At 37.5% G+C, this 20435-nt stretch overlaps 1 protein-coding gene across 5 annotated transcripts in view; it reads left to right on the forward strand.

Annotated features, from left to right (window-relative positions):
- CADPS2 (calcium dependent secretion activator 2) overlaps positions 1-20435 on the forward strand; it is a 628355-nt gene that overhangs the window by 479835 nt on the left and 128085 nt on the right. For 3 of the 5 annotated variants that reach the window (XM_062206262.1, XM_062205893.1, XM_062205984.1), the window contains exons 14-17: positions 211-312; positions 9673-9736; positions 12767-12890; positions 14835-14855. In XM_062206262.1, coding sequence (XP_062062246.1) covers positions 211-312; positions 9673-9736; positions 12767-12890; positions 14835-14855 — 311 coding nt within the window. The remainder of the gene's footprint in view (positions 1-210; positions 313-9672; positions 9737-12766; positions 12891-14834; positions 14856-20435) is intronic. The other 2 variants (XM_062206081.1, XM_062206170.1) reach the window with 1 other exon arrangement.

Below are 20435 nucleotides of genomic sequence, written 5' to 3' on the forward strand. Positions count from 1 at the left end.
GTAATTATTTACCTTGAAGACTGTCTAAAAGAGAATGACTCCATTCCATTCATTCCAGATCAAAATGTAAAGCCATTCGTAGCTCCAATAAATTTCCACTGTAAACACAACTAATATGCATAGTCTGGATTTTTAGAAAGATATAGATACATATATGTATACATGTATGAAATATATGAAAATAAATTATGAATTTTGGATTTTTTTCAGGCCTGATGGAATTGGAACTGTTTCAATGGAAGAAAAAGAAAGGTTTGAAGAAATAAAAGAGAGGCTCTCCTCCCTTTTAGAAAATCAGATAAGCCATTTCAGGTATGTATTTTACTCATTTATACAAGTGTTAATTTTTCTACTTTGATCTTTCATTCCCCTACAGTTGTTTTTATTTTTCTTCTGCTACTCAAGAATTATCAATGCCTTCCCACCCCCTGCTATCCATGGCGTGCACAGTATAATACACTTTCTGCAACCTGTAGACAGTTTCTCAGCCTCATTTTCAGTCCTCTTTTTGGCTCGTCATTCCCCCTTGTATCTGCTCCACTGAACCTGCTGTTTGCCCATTGCATTTCTCATCCCTGCACAGGCTGCTGCTCAGTTCCAGTGGCTGTTGCTCCTTCTCTGTATCACCTGAAAAGGAGACTCTCGAGTCCCAGCTCCACGGTGGAGGTGTTTGACCGCGTTTTCTCAGGCTTTTATCATTTACTCTCTCTACTCTTCACATTGCTTATAACATAGTTATGAGATGCATTGCCTTTTTCACATTCTATGAAAACACAGGCCACAGCACCAACACAGCTTCTTACTCAAGAAATGAGCTATCAATACAAAGATGCATTTTCAGAATGAAATATAAGAATCTTGATAACATTTCTTATCCCTTGATTATAGTTAATCCAAAGAACTTAATGGTTAAAAACATATCTGGCTCAGTGTTCCTATCAAGAAGGCACAAGACAACATGAATAAGAAAGAAAAAAAGTTAAAGGAAGAAATTTGAAAAACTCAGGTAGATAATTGTTATCTGATTAAGATATGGTTGCAGGGAGACGAAGTGGAAACTGGTGATATGAAGTCATAGAAACCATCTGATTTACAACTGCCAAAATATTTAGGAATTGCATTATATCAAGTCCCTTTAGAAAAACAAGAGAAAAGGACCTTTTGTAAATCCACTCTCAAGAAGCACTTAGTTCCACAGAGATCTTTTCCCACTGAGCATCCAGGTGCTCATCCCCTACCCTGCCCAGAAGACTGTAGAATTATTCCCTGAAGAGGGCAAACAATGTGGTACCCAGATTACAGTGGAAGAGAGGAGAAACATCAAGTACAGCTGAAAGTAAAAACAGGAGATTAGGAAAATGTTAATTCAGAAGATGGAGTCACAGACGTCTCCCAGCTCACACACTCCACTCTGAAAATGCTGGCAGGCAGGCAGGCAGGCTTCTAGCTTCCAAGCGTATTGCAAGTGTCTTCCCCCGGGTCTCTGGCCAGCCCTAAAGCTATGGATCACAAAGACTTCCTCTTCAGCAGCCCCGCCTGATTCCCAGTCTGCATCAGCAACAATCCACAAGAACCTCCTACATGTACAGAATTTCCACTCAGTTTCGTGGGATCATATTTCTGAGAATCATCAAACAACATAGACCATCAATATCAGAGTAAAGTATTTCAGTATGGAAGACAGAGTCCAATACAAATAAATATAAAAAAAAAAGAAACTTGGAAAAAAGCACAGATTATATGGGGAGAAGATCTGTTACTGATATTCTTGGAGAGATTTGAAGAGATGGAGCATCCATAAAATAAAAACAAGATTAAAAATGAAAAATCTCAGACAGCAAATAAGAACTCTTAGAAACTGTATGAAAATGCCACACATACAACATACAAAACACACTATTGAAAGATAAAGTTAACTAAATCTTCCTTAAACAGAGCAGGGCAGAACATAGGAGCACAAAAATAAGAAAAAGTGAGTATCTGCTGAGGAGTATCATTATCATAAATTATAGGAACTTCAGAAACAAAGCTGAAGGTAGGAGAATTATAATTAATTTATTCTAAAAAAATTCCAAAGTCTGAAGTTTTTAGATTTAAAATACCTGTTGAGTACCCAGAAAAATAAATTAAAAGGTATACTTAGGCTATAGGGAATAATCAGCATAGTGAGGATCGTTGGAGACTTGCAAAGGGGCAGCTGAGCTTACAGAGCAGCCAGTTCTGACTGGAGCAGATGAGAAACCTATTCAACTAGATTATGTTGATAAACCATATTTTAATGTGTTAATAAGGGATTTTCCACCTGGAGCAGGGTCTGGGGTTGTTTTAATTAGATTTTATTGGAGTTTGGAATGCATCAGAGGAAGTATATACAAAGATGAGATTAAACCAAAGATAAGCATCAGGAACAGGCATTTTGCTAACAGTGAAGATGCCCAGTCAGAATGCCTGGGTTCAGGTCCTGGCTGGGCTTCTGATTTCATCTTCCTACTATTGCACACACTGGGAGGCATCAGCTGATGGCTCAAATACTTTGAGTCCATTCCATCCACACAGTAGACCTGGATTCAATTCCCAGCTTCAGCCTGGTGCAGCCTAGCTGTCATAGGTAGTTTGGAAGTGAACCAGCAGATAGGAGCTAGCTTGCTCTCTTGGTCTGTACGTGTGTGTGTGTGTGTGTTTATTTCTCTCTCTCTCTCTCTCTTCTCTCTGCCTTTCAAACCTTTCAAATAAATATTTTCAAATAAACATTTTAAAAGAGGGGGCAGGCATCTGGCACAGCAGTTAAGTAACTGCTTAGCATGCCCAATTCTCTACTGGATTGCTTGGTTTGGGTCCCAACTACTCTGATTCTGACTCACTTTCCTGCTAAGGTGCACCCTGAAAGACAACAGATGAAGAATGAGGTACTTGGGTATCTGTTGCCTGTGTTGAACACCCAGATTGACTTCTGGGCTCCTGGCATCAATCTTGTCCAGTACTGCCTGTTGTGGACACTGCAGGGTTAAACAGTAGAGGGAAGGTCTCTGTCTCTGTGCTTTTCAAATTTAAGAAAATGAATAAAACACTTTAAAAAATTCTGTATGAAAGACAAATATAAGTATTAGCTGTAAACAAAATATTGAGTAGGGCATAGAAAGGCATCATTTAAAAACTTTTTTCCAGGCCAGTACTGCGTCGGCACCCCGGCTCCTCTTCCAGTCCAGCTCTCTGCTGTGGCCCAGGAGTACAGTGGAGGATGGCCCAAGTCCTTGGGCCCTGCACCCACAAGGGAGACCAGGAGAGGCACCTGGCTCCTGGTTTCAGATCAGTGTGGTGTGCCCGCCTCAGCGTGCTGGCTGCAGCAGCCATTGGGGGGTGCACCAATGGAAAAAGGAAGACCTTTCTCTGTGTCTCTCTCTCTCACGGTCTACTCTGCCTGTCAAAAGAAAAAAAAAACACTTTTTTCCAGCTGTCTAGGACATTTGCATGATCAATATAATGAAGATACTGTAAATATATATATGTGAGTATATATATACACACACACATATATATATATACATCTCAAAAAATCATGTTAAGAGGATTGAAGGGACAGAATTATGTTCACTATGGAGGAAAGTAGTCATGAATTTTTTTAAAAGTTGCTTTTGTCCAAGGTGGAGTAACAGGTACTAGTGGTTATTGAAATAATGAAAAAACAGATGAAAATATGAGAAAAATGTTTTTTAAGACATTAGACATAAGGAGATGACTACCAGTGAATTCTGAGAGAGAAACTACAAATGAAGTAAGCCCTATGGCTACCCCTTCCCACTGCCAGGAGTGTTTCTAGACCATAGCTCTGGGAGGAGGAACCTAAGTGTAACCAGAGGACCCCCTGACTTGAAGAGACAGAGCTGTGAATCAAGGCAGGCCAATCAGCCAGAATTTTCAGGGCTGAGTTCTAAAGAAGGAAAATACTTGCACTTACAAAGTTCCCCCTGCATCTCCAGCTAAGTGTTGATCATTATGTGTATGCAAGAAATTATCCAAGGATTGTCAAGTCATTTGGAAGCATTCTAGGCAGGAATCCCCATTGCTAACAACCCCAGAGTCAGGAATAATCCTCTGTTGCCCAAGGTGAAAATCTTTCTATTTCACAGGCATTGGACAGAGTTTTGCCTGAGCAATGGGAAACGTTAGCCCTGGAGTAAACACTGCCAGAGCCAGAAGCTGGGAATTGAACACAGGCACTCTGAAATGATATGAGCATCTTAACCAGTAGGCCAAACAGCTACACTCAAAGACACCAAATGTTAAGAGGCCAAAAGAAGTGACATAAATGCAGTCCGCGGTAGCAGACTGAATGTTTGAGTTTTTCCCTATCAAATCTCTTATGTGAAACCCTAACCCCCAGTGTAGGGAGGTAGAATCATGAGGAGGTGATCAGGTAAACAAGTGATCAGTAAACCAGACTCAAACAGATAAAATTGTTTCTCAGTAATTTAAGTATGTTCTTGAACAGAGGTCAGTTATAGTTAAATGAATACAAAAATATCCAGCCACCAATAAGGTGACATTTACAATGTCTAGAACCTAGTCAGAAGTTTTCAGGCATACAGTACAATATGATCAGTCAAGAAAAGCTGATCAAATAGCTCTTTCATATGCTGATTTCATTCCATTTGGGTACATTCCCAGGAGTAGAGTGGCGGGGTCATATGGTAAATCAGTGTCCAGATGTCTGAGGAATATCCACAGTGTTTTCCATGATGGTTTACTAGTTTACATTCCCACTCCCCATGTTTATAGCAGCTCAATTCACAGTAGCAAAGATATGGAATCCATCCAGATGTTCATCAACTAATGACTAGATGAAGAAAATGTGGTAAATATACACTATGTAATACTACTGAGCCATAAAAAGGAATAAATACTGTCTTTTGCAACAAAATGAATACAACTAGAAACCATTATGCTTAGTGAAATAAGCCACTCCCAGTTAAGACAAATGTCATGTTTTCTCTGATATGTAGTAGTGAATATAGAATACAAAATAAGTGTGAGAATAAAACAGACATTTGTGATATGATTGTTGTTTTTAGCCCTTGTTCATTGTCTAGTGAAAAACACAAACACAAATTTAGAAGCCATCATTTACAATAGCAATAATGTGGAAATACTTAAGGATAAATCTGATTATAAAAGGACAAAACCTGTACACTGTAAAGTGTAAAGTATTGCTGAGAAAACTTTAAGAAATGTAAATAAAGGGAGAGATGGACTGTGTTCATCAGTGAAAAGACTCAGTATTCTTAAGAAGTCAGTCTTTCATAAAGCAGCCTAAAATCATACACTAAAAAAGTGTGGCTGGTAAAGAAAATAAAAAGCAAAATCTGGCAGAAAAGTACTTGACAGGATATAGGGGAAAATCCCAACACGATTTTGTCAAAATTAACCTGATTTTACAGGTATGTATAAATGCAAATAATTTACCAAAGCCAAAATAACATTTACAGAGGAGGTAAAATAGAAAAATTATTATGAATTTCACCAGAATTAAGAACTTTTGATATTTTCCAAAGTTGTTAAGAGAATGAATGGATGAAAATATTTATATGATATAAAGCCCACAAAAAATTTTTATTCAATATATGAACTGACAAAATTATAAGAAATTTATCAACCCAATTGTAAAGTTATTTTAACATATTTAGCAAAGGTGTGTTAAAGAGATGGTGTCAAAAAGGCACATAAAATGTTGTTCAGCATTGTTAACTCAATAGAGAAATGCAGTTTAAAATCACATTTAGGTACCACTACACACCTGTCAATATTCCTGAAATTCAGAACAAAACAAACAAACAAACAAAAACCTGTACATAATAAGTGTTGTCATGGCCGGCGCCGTGGCTTAACAGGCTAATCCTCCGCCTTGCGGCGCCGGCACATCAGGTTCTAGTCCCGGTCGGGGCACCGGATTCTATCCCGGTTGCCCCTCTTCCAGGCCAGCTCTCTGCTATGGCCTGGGAAGGCAGTGGAGGATAGCCCAAGTCCTTGGGCCCTGCACCCGCATGGGAGACCAGGAGAAGCACCTGGCTCCTGGCTTCGGATCAGCAAGATGCGCTGGCCGCAGCGGCCATTGGAGGGTGAACCAACGGCAAAGGAAGACCTTTCTCTCTGTCTCTCTCACTGTCCACTCTGCCTGTTCAAAAAAAAAAAAAAAAAAAAACAATAAGTGTTGTCATGATTGTGGAGAAACTGACTCTCCTACACTGTTTATGAGAATGTAAAATGGTTGGGGCTGGTGCTATGGCGCAGTAAGTTAATCCTCTGCCTGCAGCGCCGGCATCCCATATGAGCACCAATTCTAGTCCCGGCTGCCCCTCTTCCAATCCAGCTATCTGCTATGGCCTGGGAAACAGTAGAAGATGGCCCCTGCACCCATGTGGTAGTCCAGGTAGAGGCTCCTGGCTCCTGGCTTCGGATCGGTGCAGCTCCAGCCTTTGCAGCCATCTAGGAGTGAACCATCGGAAGGAAGACCTCTCTCTCTGTCTCTACCTCTCACTGTCTGTAATTCTACCTCTCAAATAAATAAATAAAGTCTTTAAAAAAAGAAAAGAATGTAAAATAGCACACTTCACTTTGGAAAATGGTAATTGGCAGATTCTTAGGAATGTAAATATCTTTAAACACCTGCTACATAACCAGCCATTCTACTCCTAGGATAATTGAAAGCATGTGTCCTCACAAAGACTTCTATTTGAATTCCATACCAGCAATATTCATAACAGCAAACTATCAAAAAAGCCAAATGACTATTAACAAATAATGGGTAAGTTGTGTATGTTATGTATTCTGTGTATTAGAACACTACCCAGCAATAAAAAAGGAATGAACTGTTGGTACATGGATAAATATAGAAGGATTTATTCTAAGTGAGAGAAGGCAGACCCAGAAAGTACATCCTGTATGTTTCCTCTTTTATAAAATACTAGAAATATAGACTAACCCATATGACAAATGTTGAATCAGTGTTGCATGTTCTGGGGAGGAAGCATTTAGGGAACATAATTACCTTGATTGTGATAATATTTTCCAAGTGTCAAAACTTAACCAAATTTTATAGCCAAGTACATACACTTAATTGTATGTCACAATTCTTTAAAAGAATTTTTTAAATTACTTATTTATGTTCATCTATTTGAAAGGCTCAGAGAGAGAAGTCTTCCAAATGATGATTTGCTGATTCACACCCCAACTTCCCATATATCCAGGACTAGGCCAGATGGAAGTCAGTAGCCCAGAACTCAATTAGGGTCTCCCAAGTGGGTTGGCAAGTACCTGAGTACTTGAGCCATCATTTGCTGCCCCCCAGGATGCACATTAGCAGGGAGCTGGATCAGAAGGGGAGAAGTGAGGGCTCAAGCCAGGCATCCTGACTTAGCATCCTAAGAGATGGCTTAACTGCTTAGCCAAATGCCTGCCCCTAAATAATGCTGTTTCAAAAGCAAAATAAAAGCTAACTGTTTCTCTTTCATAATAGAAAATTAATGGGATAATACCAAAATGAAAAATCAAGATGATATTTGTGTGCAGTTTAGGGATATGAAGTTTAAGTACCAAATGAATCATCAACTAAAATTTGGCAACATTTTTTTCCCAGAAAGCAGAAACTACTTGGGATAGGTTAGAAATGACATAAAGGACTTCTATTTTTCATATAAAGCCTTTTATTATAAGTTTACTCTTCAGATTATGGGCATATATAACTTAAGACTAAAAAAATACTGTATTTTAAAATGGGTAAGAAAAATGGTTTAATGATAGGACAATTCTATGCAAGTTCACTTATCTGTAAAATTAATTTACCAGAGTAGAATTAAGGTTAATGTCAACCTATTCAGATTAGGTATTAAATTTGGGTGAATTTTATTTGATAATTGAGTGTTTTCCACTTTGCTGTTAAAGAACTGTCAGAGTGGAAAAACCCAAGATATTTATCCTGAAAGACATTACAAAATGATCCCCTTCTTTGAAAACGTGTTTTGTAAAGATTAATTAAGCCTTGGTGTCGTTATTTTCTGTACTTTATTGATTCAGGATTACTTGGACTCTGTAAATGTGTTGAATTACTTACACATCATGGGCAGCAAATGCTAATTCTGAACATGCCCAGTGGGACCTCAGAGCCCTGAGATGCTAAATGTAATCTGGGGATCAGTAACATTCCATTCATAAAGTGTGTCACCCACAGGTTAATGGAAATAAACAATAGGAAAGACAATGGGTGGATTATGCAAATACACTGAAAAGATTAAGCAGGGGGAGGGGACTACAAGAACCCAATTTGTGCTTTATTTAAATGTGGATTAAGGTTTATAGTAGCCAAAATGATTAAAGCTACTTTGCTAATTTGCTAATGCTCTAAAAAGCACCACTGCACAGGAAAACCTCTATCAAAATAAGTTGGCTGTGGCTTTTTCTGTGTCAAGGAGGGTGAGCGGTAATGGAGTGCATAGAGGCACGAGATTCAGCAAGGGAATTTTTGACAATAAATAAAGTGACAAATGTAGTATTCAGGAGAAAAGTTTGATCACGTATGTATAACATTTATGTGTATTTATTACAGACTAATAAAAATTTCACAAAACTGAAGCTCAGCTGTAATAAAAATTCAACTAACTGTTTTAAAAGGAAGAAAGGCCAGAAAACAAACTTAAAACTTACGTTCTTTTTAGGGAAAACCTGCTCAGATTACACTGTGAGGGAGGAATTATTTTGTGATTAATTATCCTTGAATAATAGAGAAGAAATGGAAAAGGGTAAACTTCTTCCCAAGCTTTTAGTTGGCAGAAAGGTGGCAGCCTAGGTACAGCCCAGCAGCCTGTAGCAGGTGATCTTGAAGAGGGAGCTACAATCCTGGAAGCGTGCGCTTTGCTGAACTGAGTTCTAACAGGAAGAAATGGCTCCTTGTTCAGTACTCCTTCAACGGAAATTGACCTGAAGAGAGAGCCCATTGTAAGGATCAACACACCTGTTACCACCATGTGAACTAACTTCCCAGGAGCTCCTCAGCGTCTTCTGACAGTTATTTCAGAATATCCCATACTCTGCTCTCCTATTGGTCTGCAGTGTGAATATATGGGAATGAAACTCTTGGGACAAAGGATTGCTGATGGAAGAACTGCAGAGGGTTGATGCATGCAGTGTGGGGAGCTTGCAGAGTTAGACATTAGCCCACACAGGCAGCTGTCAGTAGAGAGTGAATCCATGTTTGTCCTGCAAGTACTGCCTTTGGCCTCCCTTTCCATACATGACTATAGGAAGAAATGGGAGAAGTCATTTCATTTTCTCAGAGAGCCTGAGAACAAAGATGAAATGAGAAATTATGAGAAGATGCATTTTCATTCTATCTTCACTCATGACCCTTGAGGTTCTTTCCCCCCCCCCCTCTTCAGTTCATGCATCATCCAATCTTTAGAAACTTTTCCATCACAGTTTACACCTTCACTATTTAAAGGTGTGGAAATCACAGGGCTTCGTGTACTTCATCTGTTAAAATTTCCCTGAATGAGTAGATGCTATGTTGACCCCTTATCATCATTCTGCAATATGCCAAGTAATGTAAATGGTTGTTACTTAGTAGTCTTGGTATTAAATATTTGACTTTTGTTTCTTTTTTTTTTTTTTGCTTTGTTTTTAAAGATACTGTTTTCCCTTTGGACGACCAGAAGGTGCTCTAAAAGCTACACTTTCATTACTTGAAAGGGTATGTTTGAACCTTCCTTTATAAATGCTGTTTGTTCTCAGTTGCTGTGTGTTTTAGTGCCTAAACTAGGCAGGCAGTCCCGTCCCGTGAGGCTGTGCTCTTTATTAAGTCCATCACATTGCATGACTTCCTCTCTGTTCTTCTTACATTTAAACTCTCCCTGTACCTGCTTCTTCCTCCGTGAAGCCTTTCCCACCCTTTCCCACCCTGTTTTATCCTGGCATGATGGCATCTTTTTGGTATAGCCAATTTTCCCACTTCATTTTTCCCCTTCTGGATAGATTTTTTTTAATTAAGTGTGGTTATAATTATCTCTCTTTTTAAATATCACAGTTGTCTTTTGTTAATTCTTCAATGATGTTTTTACTTCTTATCATAGTCCTCATACCTATAAGAATTTATCATTATTACATTCTTTCTACTCACAGTGCATCCCAGAATTTATTAAATTATTCCAATTTGCATTACCTTAAATAAATTCACGTTACAGAAGTTCATTTCCCCCACCCAAAATAAATTGCAAACAAGATTTTTGATTCCATGCTGAAAAATCATTTTGAAAAGAATATACTCTATTCCTATGTTTGTGGCAATTGAGGTTTGAAAGGAAACATCATTTACATTTGTACATAAATCTGTTCATAGGTTAGTTGCATGCTAATGGATAAAATAATGTGGTCAACTCATTCCATATCAGAATTAAAAAGAATTTCTAGGTATCATCTATAGCTCATGATTTTTCCCCTGGACTTAATTTATTGACTCCAAGCACTTATTCTTGTCCATTTTTCTGCTATATTAATTTTAGATATCACATTGCTTATTAGCACCTCTATTAAAAGCAAAAAGGAAAAATGCTGTTCAGATATAACATCTCTATTTCAGTAACTTAAGAACTTAGGAAATAAAACCTAGAACTGATGATCAAAGTGAGATATTTGCTTTATAGGCTGATTTTCTCTATATATCCCCGTCTTATCCCTGATTATTATGTATCAAATTATAGAAATATGGTAACTGTTCTGTAAAATTGTTATGCTATTAAATACTGCACATAACCCAGGATTTTCAAAGTGTTTATTTCATCCTATTCATAGTTAAAATGAAATCATTAAAGATCAGAGTTTTTGATTTATTATTTTTTGGAGGGGGACTATATCCCATCGTGTGCACCTAGTGCAGTCTCACAGCGTCCTAGTTTCCATGGCAGAGCCTCCCATCTGCCCCCAGCAGAGAAGAGGTAGCAATAGCTGAGATGCCCTTGTGCCCTGCATTGGCCAGTGGCAGAATGAACAGTAACCTTTGTTCCAGCTGTAGTCACGAATCACGTCTTTTGCTGACTTTAATAAGACATATTAAGGGCCATTTCTTCATTTTTACATCTATTACTGACAACTCACAAAAATAAATAAAATCTACATGTGAATTCTCAACACCTGATGCTTTGGAAAAACAGGAGAGGAAGCTTGAAGCAAAGGTTGACACCTGCCAGTTTGCATTTGCCAGCCCCTTTTCTGCATTTTGCCAGGCAGCAGGGTTCAGTTCCCGCCCTCCACTCCAAATTAAGTGCACAGCTCCTAGGGAACATGAAATAAGGCCTGATTTAAATCATGGATTCACCTCCGTGGCACACATATACATCTTCTTTTAACAGTTTCTTCTGTTATTTAAAGTTTGACACTGCGAGAAGCTTGATAACTTCACAATGTTTTATTTGGAATGAAATTTTTTCTTCGACTTACATTTTAGTAATAATCACATGTAAAATAATGGCACATCTTTAATGCTTGTATATTTTTTAGTATATGCCACAGGACTTTTCTGACTGTATGTCAGAATAGTACAAAGAATAATTATCTTTGATAGAAGAAATTTTCAAATGATAAATTTGGCTGTTTTCAGAACAGGAAATCTTCCTTAACTAAATTTTTAAATGTTGTCAAGAATCACCGATGTCTTGATAGTCACATAAATTAGAGATTGTAAAATCCTTGTGCTGAAGCTGACTGAAAAGAGAGTGAAATAATAAGACATGAAATAGATGTTTTTGTGTTTCTTTAATATTTCTCCAAAGAGAAGAGACCAATGGGACAGTTAGAATACTAACAAAGCACTTTCCTCTATGTGAACATTTTGCATTATATTTCATAATTTGAATGTATGCTAACTAAAAAAATACATTAAATATATGGAAAGATAGAGTTTGATTATTAATGATTTCATTAAGTTATTATGAGCAATTGGTCACTAAGTAAGTTTTAAAGTAAGTTATCTATGAGCCCTTACAAAAGTGTTCACTATATTACAGTTCGAATTCTGGATACAACTATTTTCCCATGCTTGCCGCTAGGAAAAACATTTTAAGGAAAACTTCAAAAATACATTTTAGGGACCAAGAGAGAATGATCAGTTAACTTTTAAAAACTGTGGAAAGTTTCCGTATATTTTAATATTTGATATTCCCAGAGCACTCATTTCACTAAGATAAGGAAGCTTTCTCCTCCCTTATGGTCTGGTATTTTCAGTACACCACAGTCAGTAAAGTGTAATTAGTAAAAGTATAGGATCACATTTTTTAGAGCTCAGAAATTATCCTTAATGGAATATTTGTTATGGTTTACAAATACATTGCTCAAAAAGTTTAGGGCCTTTACAATAGGGATGTGCAAGACAAACTTTGTTTATTACTCCTCCCAAGGACTGTAATCCTGATCTGAAACAGCTGCTCTAATGGTGTTGTGGGTCCCTGGAGGAAAAGTGACAGTCACACTGAAGGGTGGCCTGGCCTATGGGAGGTTTTGATGTGCATAAATGAGGCTTAGACAGGAGGAGCCAAGACCAGAGGATTACGTTCCTGGTTGTGAAGTGCCGACTCATTACTTCCCCCATGTTACCTTGGGCCCCTTCCCCCTTCCTTGCAACAGTCAAGTCTGGGACAACTGCTACAATGTGTTTTTAGTATTTATTTTGTACAACATCCGTCTTCTTTCTTTGTGTCCATCTCTCTCTCCCCTTCTCCTCTCTCGGTAGGTTTTAATGAAAGATATTGCCACTCCTATACCAGCAGAAGAGGTGAAGAAAGTGGTCAGAAAATGTCTCGAGAAAGCTGCCTTGATCAATTACACTAGGCTCACAGAATATGCCAAAATAGAAGGTCAGTGCAGTGAGCAATTGCCGAAGTGGCAGTGAGAGCCAACAATGCCTATTAACTGAATTTTCTATGAAAAGTCCCTTCCTTTCCTGAACAATCCTGTACCATGGCAAAGGGAAATGTCTCATTAAAATCTCAGCTGGTGAACTGAAGAGCTTTTTCCTATTCATTGCTTTAATATGCCTCCTGGGACTCTGCTTGAATGAAAGACCCAGGATTCGTGCTTAAGTTGTCCTTTGTTCTTATTCTGAGTTTTCAAGAAACCAAAAGGTGTTTTCATGGGTTGTATTTTTTGACATTACTGTAAGTATGTCTAACATTTAAACTCTGAGCAGTCGATTCCTTCCTGATCAGTAACAGTACAGTATTACGTAATTTTATTTTCTGTTCTGCAGTGACACTCGGAGGAGGAGGAAACTTGTTGATTATTGTGAGTGCTGAAATAAACTGATAGAATTTCCTGCAGGTTTTAATTGCTTGGAATATATTGATGCCCTTGAAAGATTAGATCTCTTGAGAGGACTGTGCATTTTTTTCTCTTTCATCAGGTTTTATTCATTAAGTGTACCAATGGTTAAAATGTTTAGAAATAAGTAGATTAGAATTTGTGGCAGTCACAAAATCAGCTTTTATTCATCAGTCCTTTGATATAACTAAGAGCAATAGAAAAGGCCTCAAATTCTTTGCTCAGAGTATCCTAAAAGCAGCTTATACAACACATGTAGCATTAATTGAGGCAGGGAACATGTTTGTGGTTCATGTAAAGTGCCCGTATCTGAAAATAAAAAGTAAGGTCATCCTTTAAAATATTTTGGTAATTTTCAATTTATGATTTTACTTAATAAATTATAAATTTATGAGTTACTTGGTATTAGAATAGTTTTATCAAAATTCAGCCAATGAAAAAGATTGATTCTAACTGGTTGTGTTATTCCTTTTTTCTCTTGAAATCTGGGCACGCTTTTCTAACATGTGATAACCAACCTCCTGAGTGATTAACAAAAAAGCCATCTCATCACTATAGCAACCAATATTATATCACGAGAGTAACAACATGGAACCTCCTTAGTTACCAGTTTAACATCATTAATTATGATATCATGTTGTGTTAAAGTGAAAGCAATGAACATTAGATCATTTGGGGAAAGTGGAAGATTAAGCATATTGGTTTTCCATTTTGAATACTCATTCAAATGATTTTTGTGTTGGAAGTATTAAGTGTTCTGAACACAGTTTAAAAAAACTGATATAAAAATAGATTAAAGCCTTTCAAATCTGGAAAAGATAAAAAAATTTGCAGACTCTTGAATAAATAAAATATTGTTTTATACAAATATTACAAGCCCTATCTAGAGTCACACTGTAAGCTCTTTTGTTCTTAGGTGTTTATGTTACTATTTGACCATTTACCTGTCCAAGAACACTGAAAAGATGCAATATACTTCTGTTTAGTTCTGTATTTTATAGTCATACAATCTACCTTGATATGGGTAAATAACCTTTCATTTGTACACATAAAAACAATTCTGTATGAGGAAGAAAACCTATGGTACACTCGAATAAATAGTGAGCAGTGATATCTCCCACCTTCTCCGTTTCTGGAGTCAACTCCCTCTTAGCCAGTGTGAGAGTATCATAGAGAATAAATACTAGAAACTTATTCAGGTAGGACTGTCAGGGAAGCAGTCTTTCAAAACTACTCTTGCTCCTAGCTTAAGAAAAACTTCAACAGATTTCCTTGTATCCCTTGCCCCTTACTCCTTTTATATTTAGGGGGAAAAAAAAAGTAATTTTGTTTTATTCTCAGGACCAGACCAAGAACAAAATCAAATTTAACTTAGAAACAGGATCTGGGCTACTTTTCTTTGTTTGGTTGGCCTTCTACTTTATGTGAGCAATGTGAGTAGAATTTACTTTTCTCCTAAATTCTCTTTTCTTATGTTTTAGGCCCAGCAGAAAAGGAAACAGGTAATTAATGTGTCTGCATGCATGTACCATTGTATCTAATATGATGGTATGATTTTTAATCTGCTTTATTGAGGGAAGATGCACATACAAAAAGCTGTATATATTTAATGTATACAACTTGAAAGACTTGGAGATAAATATACAGCTGTGAAACCATCACCACAATCTATGCTTTAAATGAGCCTGTCATTTCTAAAGACTTCTTCCCACCTTCTTTATTTTATCATTATTTTGTGATAGACACTTAATGTCTCATCTACCCTCTAAGCAATTTTTAATTGCATGGTGCATTCTTGTTAACTATAGGCACCCGATATTCAGTAGATCTCTAGAATTTACTCATCATGTGTAACTGGATCTTGGTATATTCTTTGACCAACAGCTCCTCATTCCCTCCTTCCATCCCCTAGCAGTCACTCTTCTACTGTCTGCTTCTGTGGGTTTGAATATTTTAGGTTTTTCATATATTTGGTATCAAAAAATATTTGTCCTTTTTAAAATATTTATGTGTTCATTTGAAAAACAGAATAACAAAGTGAGAGAGAGAAAGAAAGAGAGAGATCTTCCATATGCTGATTCACTCCCCCATATGGCTGCAACAGCCAGGCCTATGCCAAGGCAAAGCCAGGAGCCAAGAAGTCCATTTGGTCTCCCATATGAGTGGCAGGGACCCAAGTACAGGGACAATCAACTGCCTTCTCCAGGCACAGTAGCAGAAGGCTGGTTCAGAAGTAGAGTTGGTACAATTCAAGCTCACACTACTAGGTGGGATGTGTGTATTACAAATGGCAGCTTAACCCATTGCACCACAACGTCCATCCCTAGAGTATTTGTCCTTCTTTATTGTGGCTTATTTTACTTAGCAAAACATTCTCCAGGTTCATCCATGTCACAAATGGCAGGATGTCCTTTTTTGAAGGCTATACATATACATATTTATTATGTGTATATGCTGCATTTTCTTTTATCCATTTGTCCATGGATGGACATTTGGGTTGCTTTCATGTCTTGGTTATGGAGAATTATTCCAGGATGAACATGGGAAGGCAGATATCTTTTTGAGATTCTGATTTTCATCCTTTGGAGATACACTCATAAGTGGGATTACAATATCCTACAGTTCTATTTTTAATTTTTTAAAGAACTGATATACTGTTTCCTATAGCAACTGCACCAATTTATATTCTCACCAACAGTACACCAGAGTTCCATCCTCACCAGTACTTGGTATTTTTGAGCCTTTTTTTATTTTTTGATAACATCATCCTAACCCATGTCAAGTAATATATCAATGTGATTTTGATTTGCATGTCACCAAGGAGCAAGGAACTCACAGATGTTGAGCACCTTTTCATATATCTGTTGGCTATGTGTGTATCTTCTTTTACAAAAAGTCTAGGGGCCAGCATTGCTTTTCAGAGCACCAGATCAAGCCCAGGCTGCTCTGCTTCCAGTCCAGCTTCCTGCTAATGCTCCTGAGAAAACAGCAGAAGATGGCCCAACTATTTAGGTCCCTGCCACCCAGGTGGAAGACCTGGATGGATTTCCTGGCTCCTAGTTTGGACCTGGCCCAGCCCTGCTCACTATTGCAGGCATATAAGAAGTGAATCAGCAGGCGGAAGTCCTCTCTATGTCACTCTGCCTTTAAAATAAATCTTAAAAATAAAAAAATAAAATTCGATTCAGTTCCTTTGTACCTTTTTAAATTGGTTATTTTGGCTTTTGCTATTGAGTTGTCTGGGTTCCTTACATATTTCAGATATTACCTTTTATCAGATACATAGTTTGCACATATTTCCTCCCATCCCATATGTTGCCTTTGCTGTTGGCAGTGTGATGCCTTGATATCGATGAATAGCTCTGTCCATTTCAGGGCACCTACAAGATAATTATGACTAGGATCCTGAAAATGCTTTGATTTTAGCAGAATTATTGCTAATGTTCATGGGGGAAAGCAGACTATTTACGTAAAACTTCAGCAATATTTTATATGAATTCAAAGCAGGAAAAAAACTGACTTTATTAATGTTGTACATTATGTTTTAAACATGGACACTCATCTTACTTGGAAGCGATCACCAATATCATAAGGGCTCTTACAACTCAAAGAGAGGACCCACATTCGATATCATGATTGTCAAATAATATGAGAGTAAATGTATAAATGCAGTTAAATAAAAAGTAAATAGTTCTTAACTTTGAACGTTGTTCACTATAGGAATAAGCAGAGGTTATGAAATTCCCTTTTCAGGAAACTGATGGGAAAGTGTTCTTCTCTGGGTCTCTGAATTTTTAGATGATTTATTGCTTTTCTCTTTTTCCTCTTACACAGTTGTAATTAATTTAACTGCTCGTGTTATCTGCTGGTGTTTATCCTCAGTGTCTCTTAACCTCTTACAGGCAGGGTCCTTACTGACTTGTTCACTGCTTTAATCCTGGCACTTGGCACTGTCTGCTGACACAGAATAGGTACTCAGTGCTTTGGAGAAAGGCACCAGGTTAGTTAGTTTCATCCAAAAACAATGGAGCAAGAAACAAGCTATGAACCTTTCTAGTCCAAGTTTTCTCATTGCAGTCAAGCTTTGCATGCATGCAATATTATAGACATTGTTGTTAAGTTGTTTTTAACTTAAGTCTTCCATTAAGGACTCTATTTCTTCGTCCTTTTTTCCCTTACCAATTTCAAAATTTCTCCAGTATTTGACTCCAGAAAATGACAGGAGCAAAGCACTCAGATCCATAAAAAGGGGAAAGAACACACCTAAAATGACTGCTAAGTGCACTCCAGAAAAATTGAATTGGAAAAAGAATGAGACTATATTCATCCCTTCTTATGACAGCCCATTGTAATAGCAACAGTCTTGTGCTCATTAACAAACTTTTTCAAAACCTCTTAGGGCGTTTTATACCCCACAATATTCCTGTTGTGAAAATAATTATAACCTTGTTTACAAACTAAAAGTCCAAGATTGTTTGTGGCTTTCCCACTGCCACAGAGTAAATGAGTCAGCCAGTTGGGGCCAGGATCAGGGGTCCTGAACCTTATCCTACAGAGCCTGCACTCTTTTCCCTGTGAAACATGAAAGGGTTGCAGTGCACCTTGATAAAGCGTGGTCCAAGTCACACTGTCTCCCTCCAAGAGAAGAGAGGAAAGAAAAGGAGCCGTCGCTTACCCACATACCTGGCTTCCACCAGGCAGACATCTCTGCTTTATACCTGTTAAGCATTCTGTTCCACTTAACTATACAAGGTCAGCAACTACTTTTATTAAAATTAAATGCTTATATGGAACAGAGAAGAATCAGCATAATCTCCATAATTTAAGTGGTTTGAAAGGAAAGCTAATCTCAACTGAAGAATGTTCTGAAGTAACAGAAGAGGGGTTTTTGAGAAATGTAGTCATATTCCTTTAGTTGCATTTGGTAGCACATTAACCTAACACAGTTACAAGTAAATGTTCTTTGGGGATGCTTTTGAGAGTGGATAAAAATGAGACTATCAATTGCATATGTGAGTGCTCAAGTGCTTGTACTCTCAAACAGTCATCTCTTGAGCGTGTAATTATTTTCCTCTAGTTGTTTTTACCATCTAGAAAACGAGTAAAAACTCTGCCCAAGACTTGTCACGATTCTACCATCTGTTGACTGCCTGTATGTCCCATAGGTTCTCTGTTTACACTGCTCCATTAGCTCCTCAGCACATACTTTACAGAAGAAGAAATGGAATTCAGAAAAAGTTCATTGCTTGTACAGGATCGTGCTGTTGTCATTAAAATTCACACCCATGTTTCTCAGACACCAGAGCCCTGTTCACATGCTGTCTGCTGGCCGCTACGCTTCCATGACTGCCTGACTCAAAGTAAAGGCATTTTTTGGAAATCACCTCAGCCACATCCCAACAGCCAAGGGCTCCTTTCCCCCAAAATAACAATGTTTATTTAACAATAAGAGCCAGCACTTCCTTGCTGTACACTGCTCTAAATATTTTCTGCGTATCAACTCATTTCCTTATAATATCCTTTTGGAATAAATATTATTATTAGCACTCCTTCAAAAACCTAAGAAAAAGAGGTTAATACAATTTGTCTGCAGTTCCATAGCTAGTAAGTGGGAGATTCGGGACCACTGTTTATTTATCTATTGATCTGTCTTCCCTCTATGTCTTTCCTCCTATTCACAAGCTTATATCGTTAAATTTGCACATATTTAAAATCTTTCTGTTTATTTTCCCCCTATGGATCTTGGGATGTAATGTGTTGAAGATGATTAAAATTTGCTCCCCCGCCCCAGACTTCTTCTCCACCTTCTCCACCTTATTTTTCTCCACAGCACTTCAGATGATGTAACACACAATAGGATTCATTTTATCCTTCATATTTTATGAGATTGTTAGCTCCATGAGGGCAGGAGACTTTATATTTTAATAATTGCTATATCTTCAGTACTGAAAAATGTACCAGGCATTTGCTTGATAGTCTATAAATGTCGAGTAAAATAATATGACACAGAGTTATCAGGCTATTTACAACAGAAAAAAAAAATTCAGTAAGCAGGTAGACTGGATTGCCAGAGATCATTCAAAGCCATCACTGAACAATTAAAGAGCAAAAGCCAACTACTTAAAAACAATTAAAAACAATTAAAAATTCCACTAAAGTGGAATTTCATGCTTTGTCTTAGATTGAGAGAGATACTAACCGTGGATGCAAGAAATCAGAGTATAAATAGCAATTGCTTTAACAATACCCGGTGATCCAGTCTGTTGCAGCTGTTTTTATAATCCAGCCTGCTGCTCAATTATGGCTCACAGCTCTCTTCTGTCCTTGAGAAATCCTCAGATCCTCCACTGGCAGCACAAATTTTCAGAATAGAGTGATTTTAAAATGTTAGACTGGATTTACAAAAAACAAATAACCTGTCTCTAAATGTCTTTTTTTCCTTCTTGGGAATTATTTACAGGCTTAGTGAAAATAGAGTTCCTTTTGAGATCTGAAATTTCCAGGAAGCAATTCCTTTTTAATTTAGAAGTTGTGAAATACCACTATTTGCTAGAATTGGCTTTTTTTTAAGTGCCAATGATGTACACTATTACAAAAGCAACTCATTTTCACCCCTGTTTTAATCTTATCACTAACTATATTAATTCTGCAATAGTAAAATCCTTTTTATTGATAATCTAGGATTGAAATGACACTGAAATTTTGCTTTCCTAATTGTGTTTCTGTTTTAAATCCCATGCATTATTGATGCAAATTAGATTTTTAAAAAATCAGTTCTTTAGTTCAGAGAATATCTTATGGACAAGAGCAGCAATAACATAATAATGGTCCATGATTTGTCCTAAAAATTATGTATCATATTGTAACTTAAGATATAAAAGGAGCAAATGCTTCTTATAGCTTGCCTTGCCTGGAGGTCTTTTGCCTTGACTTGGTATTTAGGTGTCCTTGTGATTCTAGGAATTTGAAGGTACCCTGCGCAGAAGGTGGCACGGAATGAACGGACAAGTCTTTGTGCTGTGAGGAGCATCCTCAGCACTCCTGTTGCCAAGCTCCCAGGTCTATCCCCCAGTGTTCTCATT

The sequence above is a fragment of the Lepus europaeus genome, chromosome 1, assembly GCF_033115175.1.
Source record: "Lepus europaeus isolate LE1 chromosome 1, mLepTim1.pri, whole genome shotgun sequence".
Taxonomy (NCBI): domain Eukaryota; kingdom Metazoa; phylum Chordata; class Mammalia; order Lagomorpha; family Leporidae; genus Lepus; species Lepus europaeus.